The 16916-nt window shown below is 50.4% G+C and overlaps 1 protein-coding gene across 3 annotated transcripts in view; it reads right to left on the bottom strand.

The window, feature by feature from the left end:
- The window catches only part of SYT17 (synaptotagmin 17), an 83619-nt gene extending 76424 nt beyond the window's left edge, over positions 1 to 7195 (bottom strand). Inside the window, exons 1-3 of one of the 3 annotated variants that reach the window (XM_040458938.1) lie at positions 6782 to 7195; positions 3131 to 3148; positions 2299 to 2447 (exon numbers count right to left, since the gene is read on the bottom strand). In XM_040458938.1, the coding sequence (XP_040314872.1) occupies positions 2299 to 2447; positions 3131 to 3148; positions 6782 to 6796 (182 nt within the window). In that variant the 5' untranslated portion in view covers positions 6797 to 7195. Of the gene's footprint in view, positions 1 to 2298; positions 2448 to 3130; positions 3154 to 3310; positions 3597 to 6781 lie in introns of those variants that run through there. The other 2 variants (XM_040458939.1, XM_040458937.1) reach the window with 2 other exon arrangements.
- Positions 7196 to 16916: the final 9721 nt, after the last annotated feature.

Raw genomic sequence — 16916 nt, 5'->3', positions numbered from 1 at the left:
ACCTGCAGGATTCAGGCTACAATCCATGACTGATGAAATAATTTCTTAACACTATCTTTACACTAGTTTAAAGAATCTCTAGTGGGGCTCTTGGGTGGCTCAGTCAAGAGCATCCAACTCTTGGGGCGCCTGGGTGGCTCAGTTGGCTAAGTGTCCGACCTCGCTCAGGTCATGATTTCCCAGTCTGTGAGTTCAAGCCCCGTGTCGGGCTCTGTGCTGACAGCTCAGAACCTGGAGCCTGCTTCGAATTCTGCGTGTGTCTCTCTCTGCCCCTCTCCCACTTGCACTCTCTCTCTCAAAAATAAATAAACATCAAAAGAAATTTATTTATTTATTTTGAGAGAGAGAGAGAGAGAGAGAGAGAGAGAGAGAGAACAAGCAGGGGAGGGCCAGAGAGAGAGAGGGATAGAGAATCCCAAGCAGGCTCAGCACTGTCAGCACGGAGCCTGATGCGGGGTTCAAACTCATGAACCGTGAGATCATGACCTGAGTCAAAACCAACAGTCAGACGCTTAACTGACTGAGCCACCCAGGCGCCCCTAAAAAAATTTAAAAAGAGCATCTGACTCTTAATTTTGGCTCAGGTCATGATCTCAGGGTTGTGAGACTAAGCCCTGCATCGGGCTCTGCATTGGGTGTGGAGCCTGCTTGAGATTCTCTCTCTCCCTCTCTCCCCAACTCACTCTTTCTGTCCCTAAAAGAAAAAAAAAAAAATCTACAAATAACAGAAATGATTCCTGGGGCCCCTGGGTGTCTCAGGTGGTTAAGCATCAACTTCGGCCAAGGTCATGATCTCACGGTCATGGGTTTGAGCCCCACATCCCACATCAGGCTCTGCTGTCAGATCCTCTGTCCGCCCACCTCGCTGTCCCTCCCCCGCTCACACACACTCTCTCCCTCTCTCAAAAATAAACAATAAAACAGCAATAATAATAATAATAATAAAAGGTGATTACTAACTGCTCTGCGAAGCAGGTTATGCTTAATCACAACCCTAGAAAATAAGTTCTATTCCTGTTCTCACTTTACAGATGAGAAAACCGAGACAAAACAGGGTGAGATGGGTCACCTACATTTATGACTGCCGACCAGGTGACAATCATTCTTAAGTGCTCTTCTGTGTACTAATCCATGCAGTCGCCACAACAACCATAGGAAATAAACACTATTGTTTTTATCACCCCCATTTTACAGATGGGAAATCAAGGCAAAGAGATCTAATGACTTGCCCAAGGTCACAGAACTAGAAAAAAAAGTAGGAGAAACTGGATATGAATGCATGGAGCCTGACACAGAGCCATTTTGCTATGGAAATATTTGATGCTTGCTTCTAAGGAGAGCAGGTGAGAGGGGTGAGCCATGACCCGCCAACATGAACGGAAAGAGGGGGCATCATGGACTTCCAGAAACGCAGCTGAAACAGCACCGGGTTCCCACTGAGGCTCTGGCTGTGGGCCCTTGCACTGTCTCTCGCCCTCTCTGGACCTCCCCGTCCGTGTCGTGAGAACCCGTCCTCGAGGACGGCCAGGCCCCTTCTCGGCGCTGGACCGGCAGACTCAACCCAGACTCTCTGGCCACGTTCCTCTCTCAGCCACAGAGAGGTGGACCAGACACGTGGCTGAGAAGCTTCAAAACTGTGTTCCCAAAATATCTGAGCGACTGGCAGATGGAGATGTTGTGTGCAGGCGCGGGAGGAGCACGAATTAGAAATAAAATGAGAGATGCCAGAGAGAACATAAACAGCGTTGGAGGACAGGATGGAGCCTGGGGGTGCTCTTCTGCTTCCCTGTTTCTGAAGTTCTTGTTCAGACCAGCAAAAAGGCATTTGTTTGTTCATTCCATCTACCACCCATGTAGCAGTTTTTACTGAGCATCGACTATGTGCCAAGCACCAGGTCAGGCGGTGGGACAGTTTGTCATACTGACTTGGATGGGAATCTTTAGAACTTGGACATCCCTTGAAGCATACAGATGTTCACAGAGCTCTTCCTCCACTTGGAGTGACACTCAACGTGATTAAAAGTGCCCACACGCTCGGCACCGCACGGTTCATATCTCAGGAGGACCAACGGGAAACCAGTTCAACGACAGCCTCACCACCAGCTGCCCCCCGCCCCCTGGCCTGCCCAACAAGAGGAGAGGCAGAGAGTATGTCCTCATCAGCAGCAAAGACGTCAACGGACACCCAGCCTTCCCCTGTTTCCTACCCCTATCCTCCTGCCCGCGCCCTCTCTCGCAAACCGAGAAAAGAAAGGTCTTGAGGTTGCCTTCAAGGAAGTTCAGAGCGGTTTTACTTACAGCCAGGGGGGAGTCTGGGCAGGGAAAGGTCCCAGAATTTCAACTTCGTCCTCACTCGACTGGCAACAGCTGGACTCATAACACTTCTGACAGCAATGCCTGAAAGTCCATCTGCACAGCAGCAGATCGGAGATTCTAGAAAGAAAACCCTGAGGCCATTGGGGGGAGGTGGGCAGTGGAGGGGGGGGGGGGGGGACCGGGGGGGGGGGGGGGGGGCGTGTGGGAGGGGTGGAGAGGAGGAAAAGGAAAAACACCCGAAATTACAAGCAGCTGATCCCTGATGAGAAATAATGACATTCAGGAGGTCTGTCTCTGCTGCTGAACACTTAGAACAAAATGTTTTCTGTTTCTATTTACCAACTGCAGGCACAAAGATGGCAAACACCAACTCGCTGGAGCCATTAATAGCGAGCAAAACATTCACAGGTATTCCCTTTTGTAGTTTATGTGAATGTCATTCTTGACATGTGGGTGGTTTATACAACATCATGAGGGCTATACAATATGTTCTCGAAAACACAATGAATATTACTGTCTTCTTGAAAGCAAAGCAAAAAGATTTTTTTTTTTAAATAATCTCCGTGACATGAAAGTAAACAGAGGTAATCAAACGGAGTAAGGAGGGGGTGGGGAGGGATATCCACCTCTTCTCCCTTAGTGTGTTTTCATCGGGATCTCCCTTCCACAGAAACGCAGCGAAACTGTGCCGCTCTTAACCTCCAGTTATTGCTTTAATATTCAACGTCCCCACAGCCCCACATAAGACTCCAAAATGAAAGGCAAGCACTTCGTGATCAGAAACCAGACCACACGAATCATCGAATTAACCCACCTCGTTTAAAGGTTCCAACTGCCCTTTTAGAGATCCACGAAGAAGCCAAGGGGCGTCGGGGGTGAGAGGATTACAAAAAGAGAGACAAGACCAGTTTAGCAATATTCCAGCAACTCACCAAAGAAAAAAGAAAGAAAGAGGGAAAAAAAAAAAAAAAAAGTCCTGCATCTTTCCACTTACCATCCTGGGAAGGGAGCTGACTCCCTAACAAGGTGCTGCTATCTGCGGGGCTGCTGGTAGCCTCCTGGCTAACCAACACCGAATAAATGGGAAACTTTAGCATTTCGATTTGATTTGCACCGTATGCTGTTATGAATCAGAGCGGGTGGATAGATAGTCATGCTATCCAATGCAGCCACGCTTGGGAAGAGCAAACCTTCCTATACAGAAATAGCCATAAAGCCAACCCAAAAGGACATGACTAGCTAACAGGCAGGCAGGCACAGAGTGGATGTCACTTGGCTCCCGCACCCTCCCAGAGGCCCTACCTTACAATTCTGCTCCAATGGTGATGGTGGGGAGTTCCTACGACCACCCACAAACACAGGGAGCCCAAAAGGAAGCCATAATCTGGTCCTGGGGAGGGCGGAGGGGGTGGGGCTACCTCCCTTTTCAGCCCCACCTCCCACCCCCACTTCTTCTCACAGGTTTCCAAGGCACAGATTCCCTCCCCCTCTTCAAGGGAAGAGTCACAGTGGCTTCCAAATGAATGGGCCAAGTAAACCAGGTAGATTAGGAACTCCACATCCCAGCCTGGGATATATCCCAGAGAGGAACTCAAACTCAGAACTTTAAATCAAGAGGGAGAAAGTTACCCTCTTTTTCATTTCCCTTTCCAGGAGGTCTCCCTTTGGTATCATCATGTGTTAACGGGTTTCTAACACTTGCAAATCCCCCCACCCCCTCTTTCTTTTTTAAATAGAGAGCAAACCTCAGCTCAGAGCCTGGGACCTAACTAATCATGTGGCATTACTATCATCCTGTTTATTCTTCTGGTTGCCTTCTGCTCATATCAAGTGATTCTGGTCTTCCATTATGCTAGTGACATAAAGTTTCCTTTTCAAATGATTTTAAGTAAAAAAATAATAATAATAAGCAAGCCCATTTATAGGAAAAAGTATTAAATAAATCTGGTACAAGTGATAGCTCACAAAAAATTCAAAAATCCTTGAAGTGATAAGGGCATGATTACGGCTTGGGAAACGAAGTCTCAGGCTCTAATCACAAACTCTTCCCAAAGCAAAACTGGGAACCCTACATGGCAAGGCCTGAAGATGCTTGGGGGCCACGCAGAGTTGAGTGGTTAAGTGTTAGTGCTGCTGTCACCACCGGCCAATCACGTGACTTGGGTTAAGTCAGGGGGCCACTCTGAACCTTAGTTACCTCTCTTTCATGGAACGGCTAAGCTAGGACTCGGACTATGCACATGCCCCACCACAAAATATCTGCACCCTTTCTGTGGCTTTATGAGAACGAGGTGGTTTGTCAAGACCAGTTGGAACCTACTAGGCACCACAGACTGTCCAGGCCGGCCCACGCAGGTAAAAGCAGGAAAAAGCTATGCCCTCATGCACTTACAAATGAAAGTGCTTGAAAATGTTTCAAATCAAGTGCAAGGATAAAGTGCTTTTTTCCAACGGTCCATGCCCATTCTTTTCATAGAGGAAAGCATTTCCTGGGTGTGTGGCAATCAAAAGACACCATTTATAAAACCATGTGAGTAGAGACCAGGCCACTACAGGGGCCCAATCATGCAGATTTCTCAAACGCCAAGTTCGGCAAGATGAGAGAAACCAAGGCAAAGGAAGAGGAGAGGGAAGAAGCTAAGACACGCTTGCCACGCATTGGGTCCACTGGGTTCATGTGTTTGACTGGATGGAGGAGCACTGATTCAAGCCAGAAAGAAACAGGAAGGAGAACCCAGACATTCTAGAACAAAGGTTGGCAAGCTATGACTTGCAGGGCTAAATCCAGCCAGCAACCTGTTTTTGCACGGTCCTCCAGTTAAGGATGGTTTGTACATTTTTAAATGGTTGCAAAAAATCAAAAGGACTACTTCTTGACTAGTACAAATAGTTTTATTGGAACTCAGCCACGCCCATGCATTTACTATCATCTATGTATGTGTGGCTGTCCAGCGCCACGGTCAGAGTTGAATATTTGTGACAGGCCACGTAGGTCTCCAAGAAAAAAGTTTATTCTCTGGATCTTTATAGAAAAAGTTTCACACCTTGTTCTAGAAGCAAAGACAGTATCACCAAGCCATTCTCATATTAGCTGTTTAACAAATTCCTCAGATTCCCCATCCTCCCTTCTAGATCCCACCATGACCCCTAAGCAGCTGTGTGACCTTGGGCAAATCACTAATCTCTGTCCTGAAGGTGGTTATTAAAAACCACAGAAGCATGTTCTAATATTGTTTATTTCTCACTGGATTCTGAAGGGCAGAGACTGCTGTTTTCACAGCTGTATCCCCAGTGCCCACATACAGTAGGTGGTCACTCGGGTGTTTGTTAGGTGACTGCTGAAAAACCCCACAACAACATTCAGCACACAGTATGTGCACAGTAAATGTGACCTTCAGTGAACTTGAAAAGAGGACCTAAAGATTGCATGGAAGCCAATGGAGCAAATCTAAGCCAGGAGAGGGATGGGGAGACCAAGGCAGGTGACAGAGCACAGAGTTCCTGGCAGGCTGAAAAGTCCGAGGACGAGAGAGATGTGACCAGTGGGGAACTGGGAGACCAGCAGCCACCCCCCCCCACCCCCCCAGCTGTAGCCAAGGGTAGAAGAAGTGAGCTCAGATGCACCCTAAATGAGGGAACCTGTAGGCTTCTCTGCTGGGCTCCGAGGAGCCAACCCCAGAAAGCAAGCGGCTCCACGGGTCTGACTGCAGGTCTGACTGCATGACCTTGGCGCTGACCTGTCGCCACTGCCTCCCCCACCCCGCCCCCCCCCCACACACACCTCGTATAGAAGAGAAAGGTCTGGTAGTCAAGCAGCCTCCCCTCAAGAAGGATGCTTGGAAATCATTTCAGTTCAAGGATTCTTGTGAGAGTTTCCTCAAGGTGATGGGGGTCCACAACTCCCAGACCACAATGCAATGGCCGAAAGTGATCGGTTGCTCCCGCCCCCACCAACAGCACGCCTACGGTGTGTCCCCCACCCCTCAGCACCCAGGGTCCGGGAGAGACGACGTCCTTGTCCCTCCTGGCCGGAACAGCCGCCTCAGGCTCGCTCCGCCGGCCAATTAGCCAGAGCCGTCGCCACGGCAACGGCAGCTGGCGGGCCGGGCGGCTGGCGCGTCCCGGGCCGCCCTCCCGGCGGCCCCTCCCCAGGGGTGGGGTGCAAAGGGAGGGGGTGGGGTGGGGGGGGCTGAAAAGTCCGTCCCAACCCCATTCCCTCCCTAGGAGGAGAGGGCGCCCGTGCAGAGTCCGCAGGGGCCGTTCATCCCCGGGTGTGGGGGTCCCCAGCCCCTTCTCCTGGGGCGTACCCCACCGCTGCACAGGTTGCGTGCCCTCGGGCACCCTTTTTCTCGAGGCAAGTTTGTGGGAGCCCAGCCGTGTGCCCTCCCTTGGCGGGCTCACAGCCGGAGGGGGCGCGGCACCCCCCACCCGCACCGCGGACCTTGCCCCCCAGCTTCAGCCCTACCTGGATGTACGCCATTTTCGCCCTCGCGCTCACTCCGGCCCGGGCATGGCGCCGCCACGGCCACTTTGCCCTCGCCAACAGGGGAGTGGGGGGGAGAAGGCGAAGGGGGAAAGGAAGAAAAAGGCAGCCGGGTGGCCCCAGACGTGACTGGCGTGGCTGATGAGCGGCGCCCGCCCCTCCGCCGGCCGCCCCGTCCTTGCCTTTCCCTGCGTTCAGGCTCTCGGAGTCGGGGCCGCCTCCCAGGTTGGGAGAGCAAGGGCGCCCGGAGCCCCCGCCTCGGCCACCCTCGCTGTCCGGCGCTCCCCCCGAGGCGCTCCCCTGGCTGGAATGAGGCCGGGGCGCCTGGGGAGGGAGCCCGGGGCGGCCGCGGGGACTGCAGCGACCCCGGCGCAGGCGGGGCTGGAGACGCTGGGGCCGGTGCGCGCCAGAGGCGGGGGAAGGGATGGGGAAGCGGGTGGGAGGGGGCGGTGCGCGGGTCAGCCCATCCGGTCGGCACGCGGGCTGGCACCTACCGAGAGCAGAGCCCCCGGGACAGCCTTGAAGCCGAGGGGGCACAGTCCTGCCCGCCATGGAGTCTGGAGCGGGGAGGGTCCTCCCCACCACCCCTCTCCCAGTCCAGCTCGGACAAACTTTATTCCCGCCCCACCCGACGAGCCTAGAACTGTTGCGGCGAGGAACGCAGGGGCCAAATGAACCGGAGCCTTAAGATAAGGTGGGGCGTGGGGCACCCCGAGGGAGGTGCTGCGGCCGGGGCCGCAGGGGCGTGTGAAGACAGCGGAGCGCCCCTTTGCCCTAAACCTGCCCGAGTTGCGCCCTCGGCTCAACAGGTCTGGCGCGGGGCGGCCCGGCAGCGCCACCCAGCGTCGCGCCCGCGACGTGCGCGCCTCTGCCGGCTCGAAGCTCCGCGCCAGCGAGCGTGCGCCCTCGGGCGTGTCCATCCTGTCCCGCTTGCTCGCGTCTCTGGGGCGCCCAGGGCCTGGATTCCTCCCCGGAGCCGGTTCTCCCACCCCGGGGCCACAGAATTGGGGCCCACTCTGCACAGAGGGATTTGAAGTGGAACATTGCCCTCCGCCGGTTCTCTTTTTAAAATCCCCAGCCGTCTCCCGTTTATCAACTCCTCTGTCTTTTCATCACTAAAAATGGCTTAAAATCTCTGTCTGCCCTGCCTTTTCTCCAGGGCCAGCTGAGGGAATGAACGTGCAAGTCATAAACAAAAGGTGTAATGTGCACATGTGTATATATTCTTTGTAAAAATCTAACAGGTTTACATTTTTTAGTATGTAATATTTCATTCGAAGCACGTGGCATGCAAAGTGCCCAGCGTTTGTAATCCGGCAGGCACTGTGCTCAACACTTCACAGGCGTGATTGCATTTCATCGTCCTCTGCCTTGCTCGCTATGCGTCAAGCACAGCGCCTGGCGCTCGGTAGTTTCTGCTGTTGCTGTTGACTCCTCTTAACCGTTTGAGGGGGATGCTGCAGTTGCCCCCGGTTCCCAGATGAGGAAACCGGGGTGCAGTGAGGTAGATCCCCTCTAGCTACAGCTGGTAGCTACACGCACTGGCCTTTGAATCCGCACAGTGTGCGCTCTTGACCACTTAATGGTATTTATCTATAATGTTTCTTCAGCGCTGGATGGAAACGGTGCTTGGGGGGAGAGGGCTGTCTACCGGGGTGGGCGTTTGAGCGGGGGAGCGGGGGGTTGGGGGACTTGAGAGAGGTGACAGCGTTTGCCAGGTGTTCCCAGGTGTTGCCAGGAAGAATAGCTAACCTTTCTGAGACCGTGTGCCAGGCTCTGCTTTAAACCTTTTACACAAGTACAACTTTCAATTCTGATAACCATGAGGTGAGCTCTGTTACTATCTCTAGATGAGATTACTCTCTCTAGATGAGACTGGAGGAGGTTGAAAGCGGTGAGGTAACTTGCCCCGGGGGTACTGGCATTGAGAAGCTGAGACTCAAACCCTGACAGCCTACACCAGAATCCTTCCCCTAGCCGCCACACCATACTGCCTCACAGTGCTGGGTATTGGGGGAAGGGGGAGGAAACCCTTGGGGTTGGTTTGATCCCTTAATCCCTAAAGACTTAAAACTGTCTGAGAAAACCAAGCACCCCTCCTCCAACGCAGGCAGTTATTTTAATTTAACTCTCAAGGCCCAGCTCCTCACAGCTGTGCCATTCTGCCTCCAAAGAAAGCATGAACAAGAAGTCAGCTCGAAGTCATTCGTCAGATGTCACTCCAAGACTGGCTTTCCGGGTCCCCAGCTCTGTGAGCCTCTCCCTGCTCTTCACAGGGACCTGTAGTCTGGGCTTTGAGGTATAATCTGGACTCAGACCAAGGCTGTGCCTGTTAGGACAAGGCAGCTGGCACCCACCCGGGTCTCGGTGGGAAAACCCCCAGTTCAGAATTCTGTGGGGTCCCTGAACTTAGGAAAGAAAAGAGTTACATCTCCCTTGTTACTAACCTCTGCGTGCGATCCATTATCTCCTTTCATTATGGATGCAGGCAGCAAACCACGACAATCTTAACTTTTACCTGGGTTTGTCACCGATAGAAATAGAAGTCAATATTAATCATATATTCACCTCACATTGCAGTTGTTGTGAATAACTTGAAATTTTATTTACATTCTTTACTGCTTGAAAATCACAACCAGTAGATCTTTCTATTGAATGCATTAATGAAGAATCACATACATTACCATATTTAAATTGGTTTAAAATTTTTGATAAGTGTGTTTCATTAGAATCATTTCAGGGGCACCTGGGTGGCTCAGTCAGTTAAGTGTCTGACCCTTGATTTGGGCTCAGGTCATGGTCTCATGGTTGGTGCGAATGAGATCCACGTCGGGCTCTGCGCGGAGCCTGCTTGGGATTCTCTCTCTCCCTTTCTTTCTGCCCCTTCCCCACTGTCGTCCTCTCTCAAAATGAAGTAAATGAAAATAAATACATATATAAACAAATAAGCATTAAAAAAAGAATTATATCATTTCCCTATAATCCTATGTTTTCCACTCTATGATTTAAAGACATTATTCAGAGATGGGGTCTACAGACTTCAAAAGACTAGCAGGGGGTCCATGGCACAGAAGGGATTAGGAACCCCCGCAAGTGGCAGGTTCATTAGCTTAGGGGTGAGAGTCAAAACTGCCAGGTAGTTGTCTGGCTGGAGCAATGGGCGAGTGTTGCCAGGTGGGGTTTACATGTAGGAGAGGCCAGATGCCTGGCAACCTGGTAAGTTACCCCGTAGAAGAGCAGGAAGGGTCAGGCCCAGAAAGATTTTGGCAGGTGTGTGTGTGTGTGTGTGTGTGTGTGTGTGTGTGTATGTGTGTGTCTGTGGACATGGGGTACACAAGCCTGGAGGCAGGGAGGATGTTGTAGCAATCCAGGTATGAGGTGATTTGAGGCTGAACAAGGGTCATGGCAATGAACCGATGGCTGTAACTGAATAAGCAGTGAGGAGGTTCTGGAAGGCAGGGGAGGCTGGAGGAAGGCAGGTTTGCCGGGGGAGTAGTTGGGGTTTTATATTTGGGTATGTTGATCTCAGATACGTATTATATAGGGTTCCTGGAAGAAAGTCAATTCCATCCAACAAGAAAGAACTTATGGGCTCATTAACTGGGAAGTCCAAGGGCAAATCATAGTGTCAGGGCTGGATTAGAGATGCAAAAGAAGTCATAAGGACTCACTCTCTCCATATCGCACCTCTCCGCAGCTTTTCTCTGAACATTGGACTTTTTTTCCCCTGGGATAGGTTTGCTTCACATGGCAGGAAGATGGCCATTAGTGCACTTGAGTTTAGATTTTAATAGCTTAAGCTCCAAAAGTAAGGGGGACTTTTAATGAAATCTTAAGGAAAAACTCTAAGTGGTCCTGCTTGGGTTAAGTGCCTACCTCTGGACCAAGCACTGTGTCCAAAGGAGCCAGCACGCTGCTTGCGTCCACCTGGACCAGGTGCGCAGAGGTCGTGAGCCACCATCTCACAAAGACCACGTGGAGAGGGAAAGGATCGGGTTCCCTAAAACAGTTCAGACCCTCCTAACAGAGAACGGGGCTGAGATTAGCGGAAGAGTTAAGGCTTCAGCCACCTCCTGGGGGCGCTAGTGGGCTCACCTCAGTCTACAGCCTCTTAGAGGAACCTGGCGCCTCATCAAGACCCAACCCCAGATGGCAGACGCATAATAATGGTTGGCTCTTCAGGGTCCTTCAGAAGGTAGTTAGAAATGGCAGTGCAAACCACAGACCTCAGGGTATCTATTGTGATTAAAAAGTGCCAGAACAGCAAAAAGCAGTCTCTGGCAACCATATAGGCAATACACATTCTGGTTAGGTGACTTTCTATTTCTGCCAAACAGGCTGACGGTACTTGTCTCCTAAGTCAGTTTTAATTATACGGCTTCCCGAACATGCCATTCAGATCCTGTTTTAGCTGTGCCTGTAACCCTGGGCAGTGTTTCTGAACTCTGGGGAAGTAAGAAGGCTCTGGGCCAATTAAATCGCTGGTCTGGCAATAGGAAGGGCAGCCACCTGTTAAGTATGAGCTCCAGGGCTGACATGACCAAATAATCCCATGTAAGGAGCTGGACCCCTTTCTTCTCCATCTTTACCAAAGGGCAGTGTGGTTTGATGATCACAAGAATCTGGAGTCCAGTCCAGCCTTGTCTACATAATAGCTGTGTGGCCTTAGGCAAGCCCCTTAATCCCCGGAAGCCTCAGTTTTCCTTACCAGCAGAATGGGTATAATACTTCCCTCTGAGGGCTGGTGTGGAGTCAAGCAAATGAGAAAAATGTATGTGAAACACTAGTGTGGGTTCACAGTAAGTGGTTCTCTGTTTCTTTCTCCCATAACATTGAATCTGTGGCTGTGGTGCCTCTTATTCTATTTTAGAGTTGGAAGGAAATGTGGGTTAGGGAGAAGGAAGGGACAAAGTGGAGGTTAAAATCCTGGCCTCTAGGATCAGCCAGGACTGGGACTAAATCATGCCACCTGCCACTTAGCAGCCATGGGACTTGAGATAATTCTGCATCTCAGCTCCCTCTTCACTGAATGGGATACTAGCAGCCACTATTTCATGGAGGTGAGGACTCTACAGGCCAGTCTATATCCATCCCTTGGCATGGTGCCCACCACTGAGGATCTGCTCCAGAAATTCTAGCTATCACTATTTTTGGTTTTCAAAATAGAAACAACCACACAAAGTTGCTTTTATTACTAATAACTGTACTAGGTGCTTTACTTACCCTAGACGGTTTTCTCTTTCTTGTTGGTGGCCAACACTCAGAGGAGAGAAAGCCACATCACACACTAGCAGTCATTCCCAAACTTGACTGTACGTGGACGTGGGGGGGCGGGGGATGGTGTTTGGTTAACATCCCTATTCTCAGACTCCTCACCCAGACGTTCTGATGCACTGGTTAGAGGACGCGGTCTGCAGGTCTGCATTTCCTAACAAGCCTCCCAGGAGATGCTGATGCAGGTGGTCCACAGTTTGACCTTGACCTTGGCATGCCAGGACATCATCTTTGTGATGCTCACGCACCCTCCTGCCTAGGAGGACCGGTGCCAATCCGTTGGCTGGAATGAGTCAGGGTGGGGGGCTGCACCGGGGCAGAGGTGCACCTGATGGTGCCCATAACCCCTGAAGATGTCTGGCTCACCGGTGACACTTCACCTCCAGCTGATCTCTGCATGGCACTAGACCTGTCATCTTGTATGCTGCCTGCTGGCATCACTTCCAAGGATCTTGCCGAAATGAAGGAGTCTGATGGCCTAGCTTTTGCAACGCTCACCCCATCTTACCTCCAGCCCCCACACTGGTTCAAGATTTTCTACCACATATGCCCCCGTCTGAGGCTGGTGACTACATTCACCTCTCCACCCCGTGATTCAGAAAAGGGTAGCTAATGATTTAGTCTTCAAGAAGGAAACTCTGAGGGCGATTTAATAATGGGCTGCAAACATCTGAAGAGCTATTAGCAGGGCACTGGTGACCACCTGTTCCCTCTCTGCACCACATACAGGAGAAACAGAGATGGGATTTAACTGCACAAACAGAACAGAGAGCCAGGGGAGACACGAGTGTGATGGCACAGATGTGGTTTTAAGGGGCAGCATATAAAATCCACCTTCATAGGACATATGACAAGGAAAGAGCTTTGAGTCTGATGTGTCATCTTCCCCCAGAGGCCAGCAGCAGGGTCTGATGCTCTGGACAGCTTCGAAGGAAAGATTCTGTCCTTCCTCAGCCCTGCGCCCTGGTGCCAGGCACACTGTAGACCAGTGGTTCTCAAAGCACGGTCCCTGGTCCAGCAACATCAGCAGCTCTGGGACCTTGCTGGAAATGCGGACTCTCAGTCCCCACCCTGCACCTAGCGAATCAGAAACTCTGCAGGTTGGGGGAGGGGGACCAGCAAGCTGTGTTTCAACAAACACTCCATCCAGGTCATTCTGATGCTGGCTGAAGGGTGAGAACCACTAAGTTTCCAACTCCACTGTGCATTCCACTCACCTGGGGATCTTACGTTCTTGTTTTGTTTTTTAATGTTTTAGTTTTTATTTTTGAGAGAGCGCAAGTTGGGGAGGGGCAGAGAGAGGGGGTCAGAGAATCCAAAGCGGGCTCTGCCCTGGCATCAGAGATCCCCACATGGGGTTCAAGCTCAGGAACTCAAGAACCCAAGATCATGACCTGAGCCAAAGTTGGATGCTCAACCGACTGAGCCACCTAGGTGCCCCATCACCTGGGGATCTTGTTAAATGCAGTCTCTGACTCATCAGGTCTGGGGCAGTAGATCCTAAGAGTCCACATTTCTTTTTTTTTTTTTTTTTAAATTTTTTTTTCAACGTGTATTTATTTTTGGGACAGAGAGAGATGGAGCATGAAGGGGGGAGGGGCAGAGAGAGAGGGAGACACAGAATCGGAAACAGGCTCCAGGCTCCGAGCCATCAGCCCAGAGCCCGACGCGGGGCTCGAACTCCCGGACCGCGAGATCGTGACCTGGCTGAAGTCGGACGCTTAACCGACTGTGCCACCCAGGCGCCCCTAAGATTCCACATTTCTAACAGCCTTTAAGAGTGGTCCACAGGGGGGCCTGGGTGGCGCAGTCGGTTAAGCGTCCGACTTCAGCCAGGTCACGATCTCGCGGTCCGTGAGTTTGAGCCCCGCGTCAGGCTCTGGGCTGATGGCTCGGAGCCTGGAGCCTGTTTCCGATTCTGTGTCTCCCTCTCTCTCTGCCCCTCCCCCGTTCATGCTCTGTCTCTCTCTGTCCCAAAAATAAATACACGTTGAAAAAAAAAATTAAAAAAAAAAAAAAAAAAAAAAAGAGTGGTCCACAGACCACACTTGGAGGATCGAGGATCCAGAATAAATGCCAGCTCATGTCATTCCTCCACCTGAAACCCTCCAGCAACTCTCATCTAAGGTAAAAGTTAAAAAGGTCCCACATAACCTGGCCCCTCATTAGCTCCCCCGCTGTCCTCACCTCTGCTTCCCTACCCCTTGCACATTCCACTCCAGACACAATGACCTCCTCACTGTTTCTTGAACACCCCAGACAAGTTCCTGCCCCAGGGCCTTTGCACTTGTTTCTTCCTCCTGTTACACTCCTCCCTCTGAGTTCCCCCTTGGCTTGCTCACTCGTTCACCTCTATGCAGGCAGCCTATGAGATGGCCCATAATGATTCTGCCCCTGGTATTGACATCCTTGCATAAAATCCTCCCATTCAATATGGGCAGAACTTATCACAGGTGATGAGATGTCACTTCTGTGATTAGGTTACATAAGGCAGTAATTTTTGTCTTGGTAGCTGGCTCTTTCTGCATGACGCAAGCTTCCATGTTGGAGAGACCCACATGGCCAGGAGATAAGGATACCCAGCTAGAAACTGAGACACCCCCTCCCCCGCCCCACTCCAGTCCAATAGTCCTAGAGGAGCTAAAATTCTGACAACAGGGGCACATAGGTGGCTCCATTGGTTAATTGCCCGACTCTTGATTTCGGCTCAGGTCATGATCTCACAGTTTGTGAGTTCAAGCCCTACACAGGGCTCTTCACTGACAGCACAGAGCCTACTTGGGATTCTCTCTCCCCCTCTCCCTCTGTCCCTCCCCTGCTCACACGTACTCACTCTCTCTCAAAACAAATAAACATAAAAAATAAAATAAAATGGATACTTCCCTGGTTGAACCTTCAGGTGAGACCCCAGCCCAGCTCACCTCTTGACTACAGACTTGTGGGAGACCCTGAAGCAGAGGACCCAGCTCAGTCATGCCCAGACTCCTGGCCCATCGAAACTGTGAGATAATAAATATGGGTTATTTTAAGCAGCTAAGTCTGTGATAATTTATTAGATAGCTTCAGACAATACAACGTCCTTTAGGTTTTGCTCAAATGTCACCTTTTCAGTCTGCTCTTCCTCAACTTTCCTCTTCAAAATAGCAACCTCTTGCCTCTCCCAGGAACTCTGTTCACCTTCCATGCTTAATTTTCTCTATAACACATATCACCATGCGACATACCTTACATCTTTCCTATTTTTTATGGTCTGTCTCCCCAACTAGAAGTGAGCTGTATGAGCTGAGGGGGACTTTTTGTGGGGTTTTTTTTTTGTTTTTTTTTTTTTTTTTTTTTTTTGGTCTGTTTCTCCCACACTTGTATCCTTAATACCTAGAACAGTACCTAGCATGTAGAAGGCACTCAGTAGTATTGCTGAATGAATGAATGGATTTTGCCAACAATATCTGCCTTCCACGGAGAGGAGACAACTTTACATTTTCTCAGCCTAGCCACCCCACTGACCAATGAGATTTTTCCAGACATCCATATGTATCAAGCCAGGGAGGAACTAATGGCCCCACCTGGGTCTTGCCCCATCTCGTTAAGAGAGACACGGGGACATGTCCTGTATAGAAACTGAGACCTGCTGACACCCCCTGGGAGCAATTTTGCCTTCTCAGGGGAGCATGTGAGGTTTAACTCTTTATCCATGTTTCAGAGCAAGTCTCTTGGAGGCCTAGTACTCTTCCAAGAAAGAGCTTGTTCGAGGTGAAGAGGCATTCAGCATCATCTAAAGAGCCATTGCCCTGAATGGCAGCTTGTATGTGAACATTCACAGCAGCATTATCCAAAATTGCCTCAAAGTGGAAACCATCCAAGTGCCCATCGATGGGTGAATGGATAAACAAAATGTGGTATAGCCACACAATGGAATACTTTACAGCAATAAAAAGAAAGGAACATGCCACAACGTGGGTAACCTCAAAAACATTTTACTCAGTGAAAGGAGCCAGACAAGAAAGACCACGTGTGGTATGACTCCATTCGGATGAGATGTCCAGAGAGGGCAAATCTGTAGAGACAGAAAGGAGATTTGTGGTTGCCTGGGGCTGGGGGCCTGGGGCTGGGAGTGGGGAATGGATGCAGAGAGTTTTGGGGGGTGACGGAAATGTTCGAAAACTGTTTTTGTGGTGATGGAGGCATGACTCTGTGAATTGCTGGAAATCATTGAATTGTACACTCAAAATGGGTGAGTTTTATGGTATGTAAATTACATGTCAACAAAGCTATTTTTAAAAAGAAATTAAAATGAAAGCTCTTGCTTTCAAAAAACCTTTTGGCTTTTTCTTATTGTTCTATGTCTACAGGCTCTTCTCTCAAATTCGCTTTAAGAATTACACTTCCTCACTTTTTAGATACATGTTTCTATGAAAGATCAATGCATAGCCCCCACTGGTGTTCCCATTAATACAAATCAAGGTTATAAACAGGCCTTATTTCTGCCCTGAGTAAGACAGTAAAAGGGGTCATAACATTCTGACACTTAAAAAAACAGTTTTTTTAATGCTTATTTATTTTTGAGAGAGAGAGAGAGACAGACAGAGCATGAGTGGGGGAGGGGCAAAAAGAGAGGGAGACACAGAATCTGAAACAGGCTCCAGGCTCCGAGCTGTCAGCACAGAGCCTGACGCAGGGCTCCAATCATGAACTGTGAGATCGTGACCTGAGCCAATGTTAGACACTCAACCGACTGAGCCACCCGGGAGCCCCACATTCTGACATTTTTGAAGTGTTTGCAGACCTTTGGTTGTCTGACTTCACCACTGAGTGAACTGCACCAGCTCTAGGGATCTGTGCGCAT

The sequence above is a fragment of the Herpailurus yagouaroundi genome, unplaced genomic scaffold (genome assembly GCF_014898765.1).
Source record: "Herpailurus yagouaroundi ecotype Mexico unplaced genomic scaffold, PumYag 222, whole genome shotgun sequence".
Lineage (NCBI taxonomy): Eukaryota > Metazoa > Chordata > Mammalia > Carnivora > Felidae > Herpailurus > Herpailurus yagouaroundi.
Note: the sequence above shows the minus strand (reverse complement) of the source record. Positions and strands in the feature narration are given on the sequence as shown.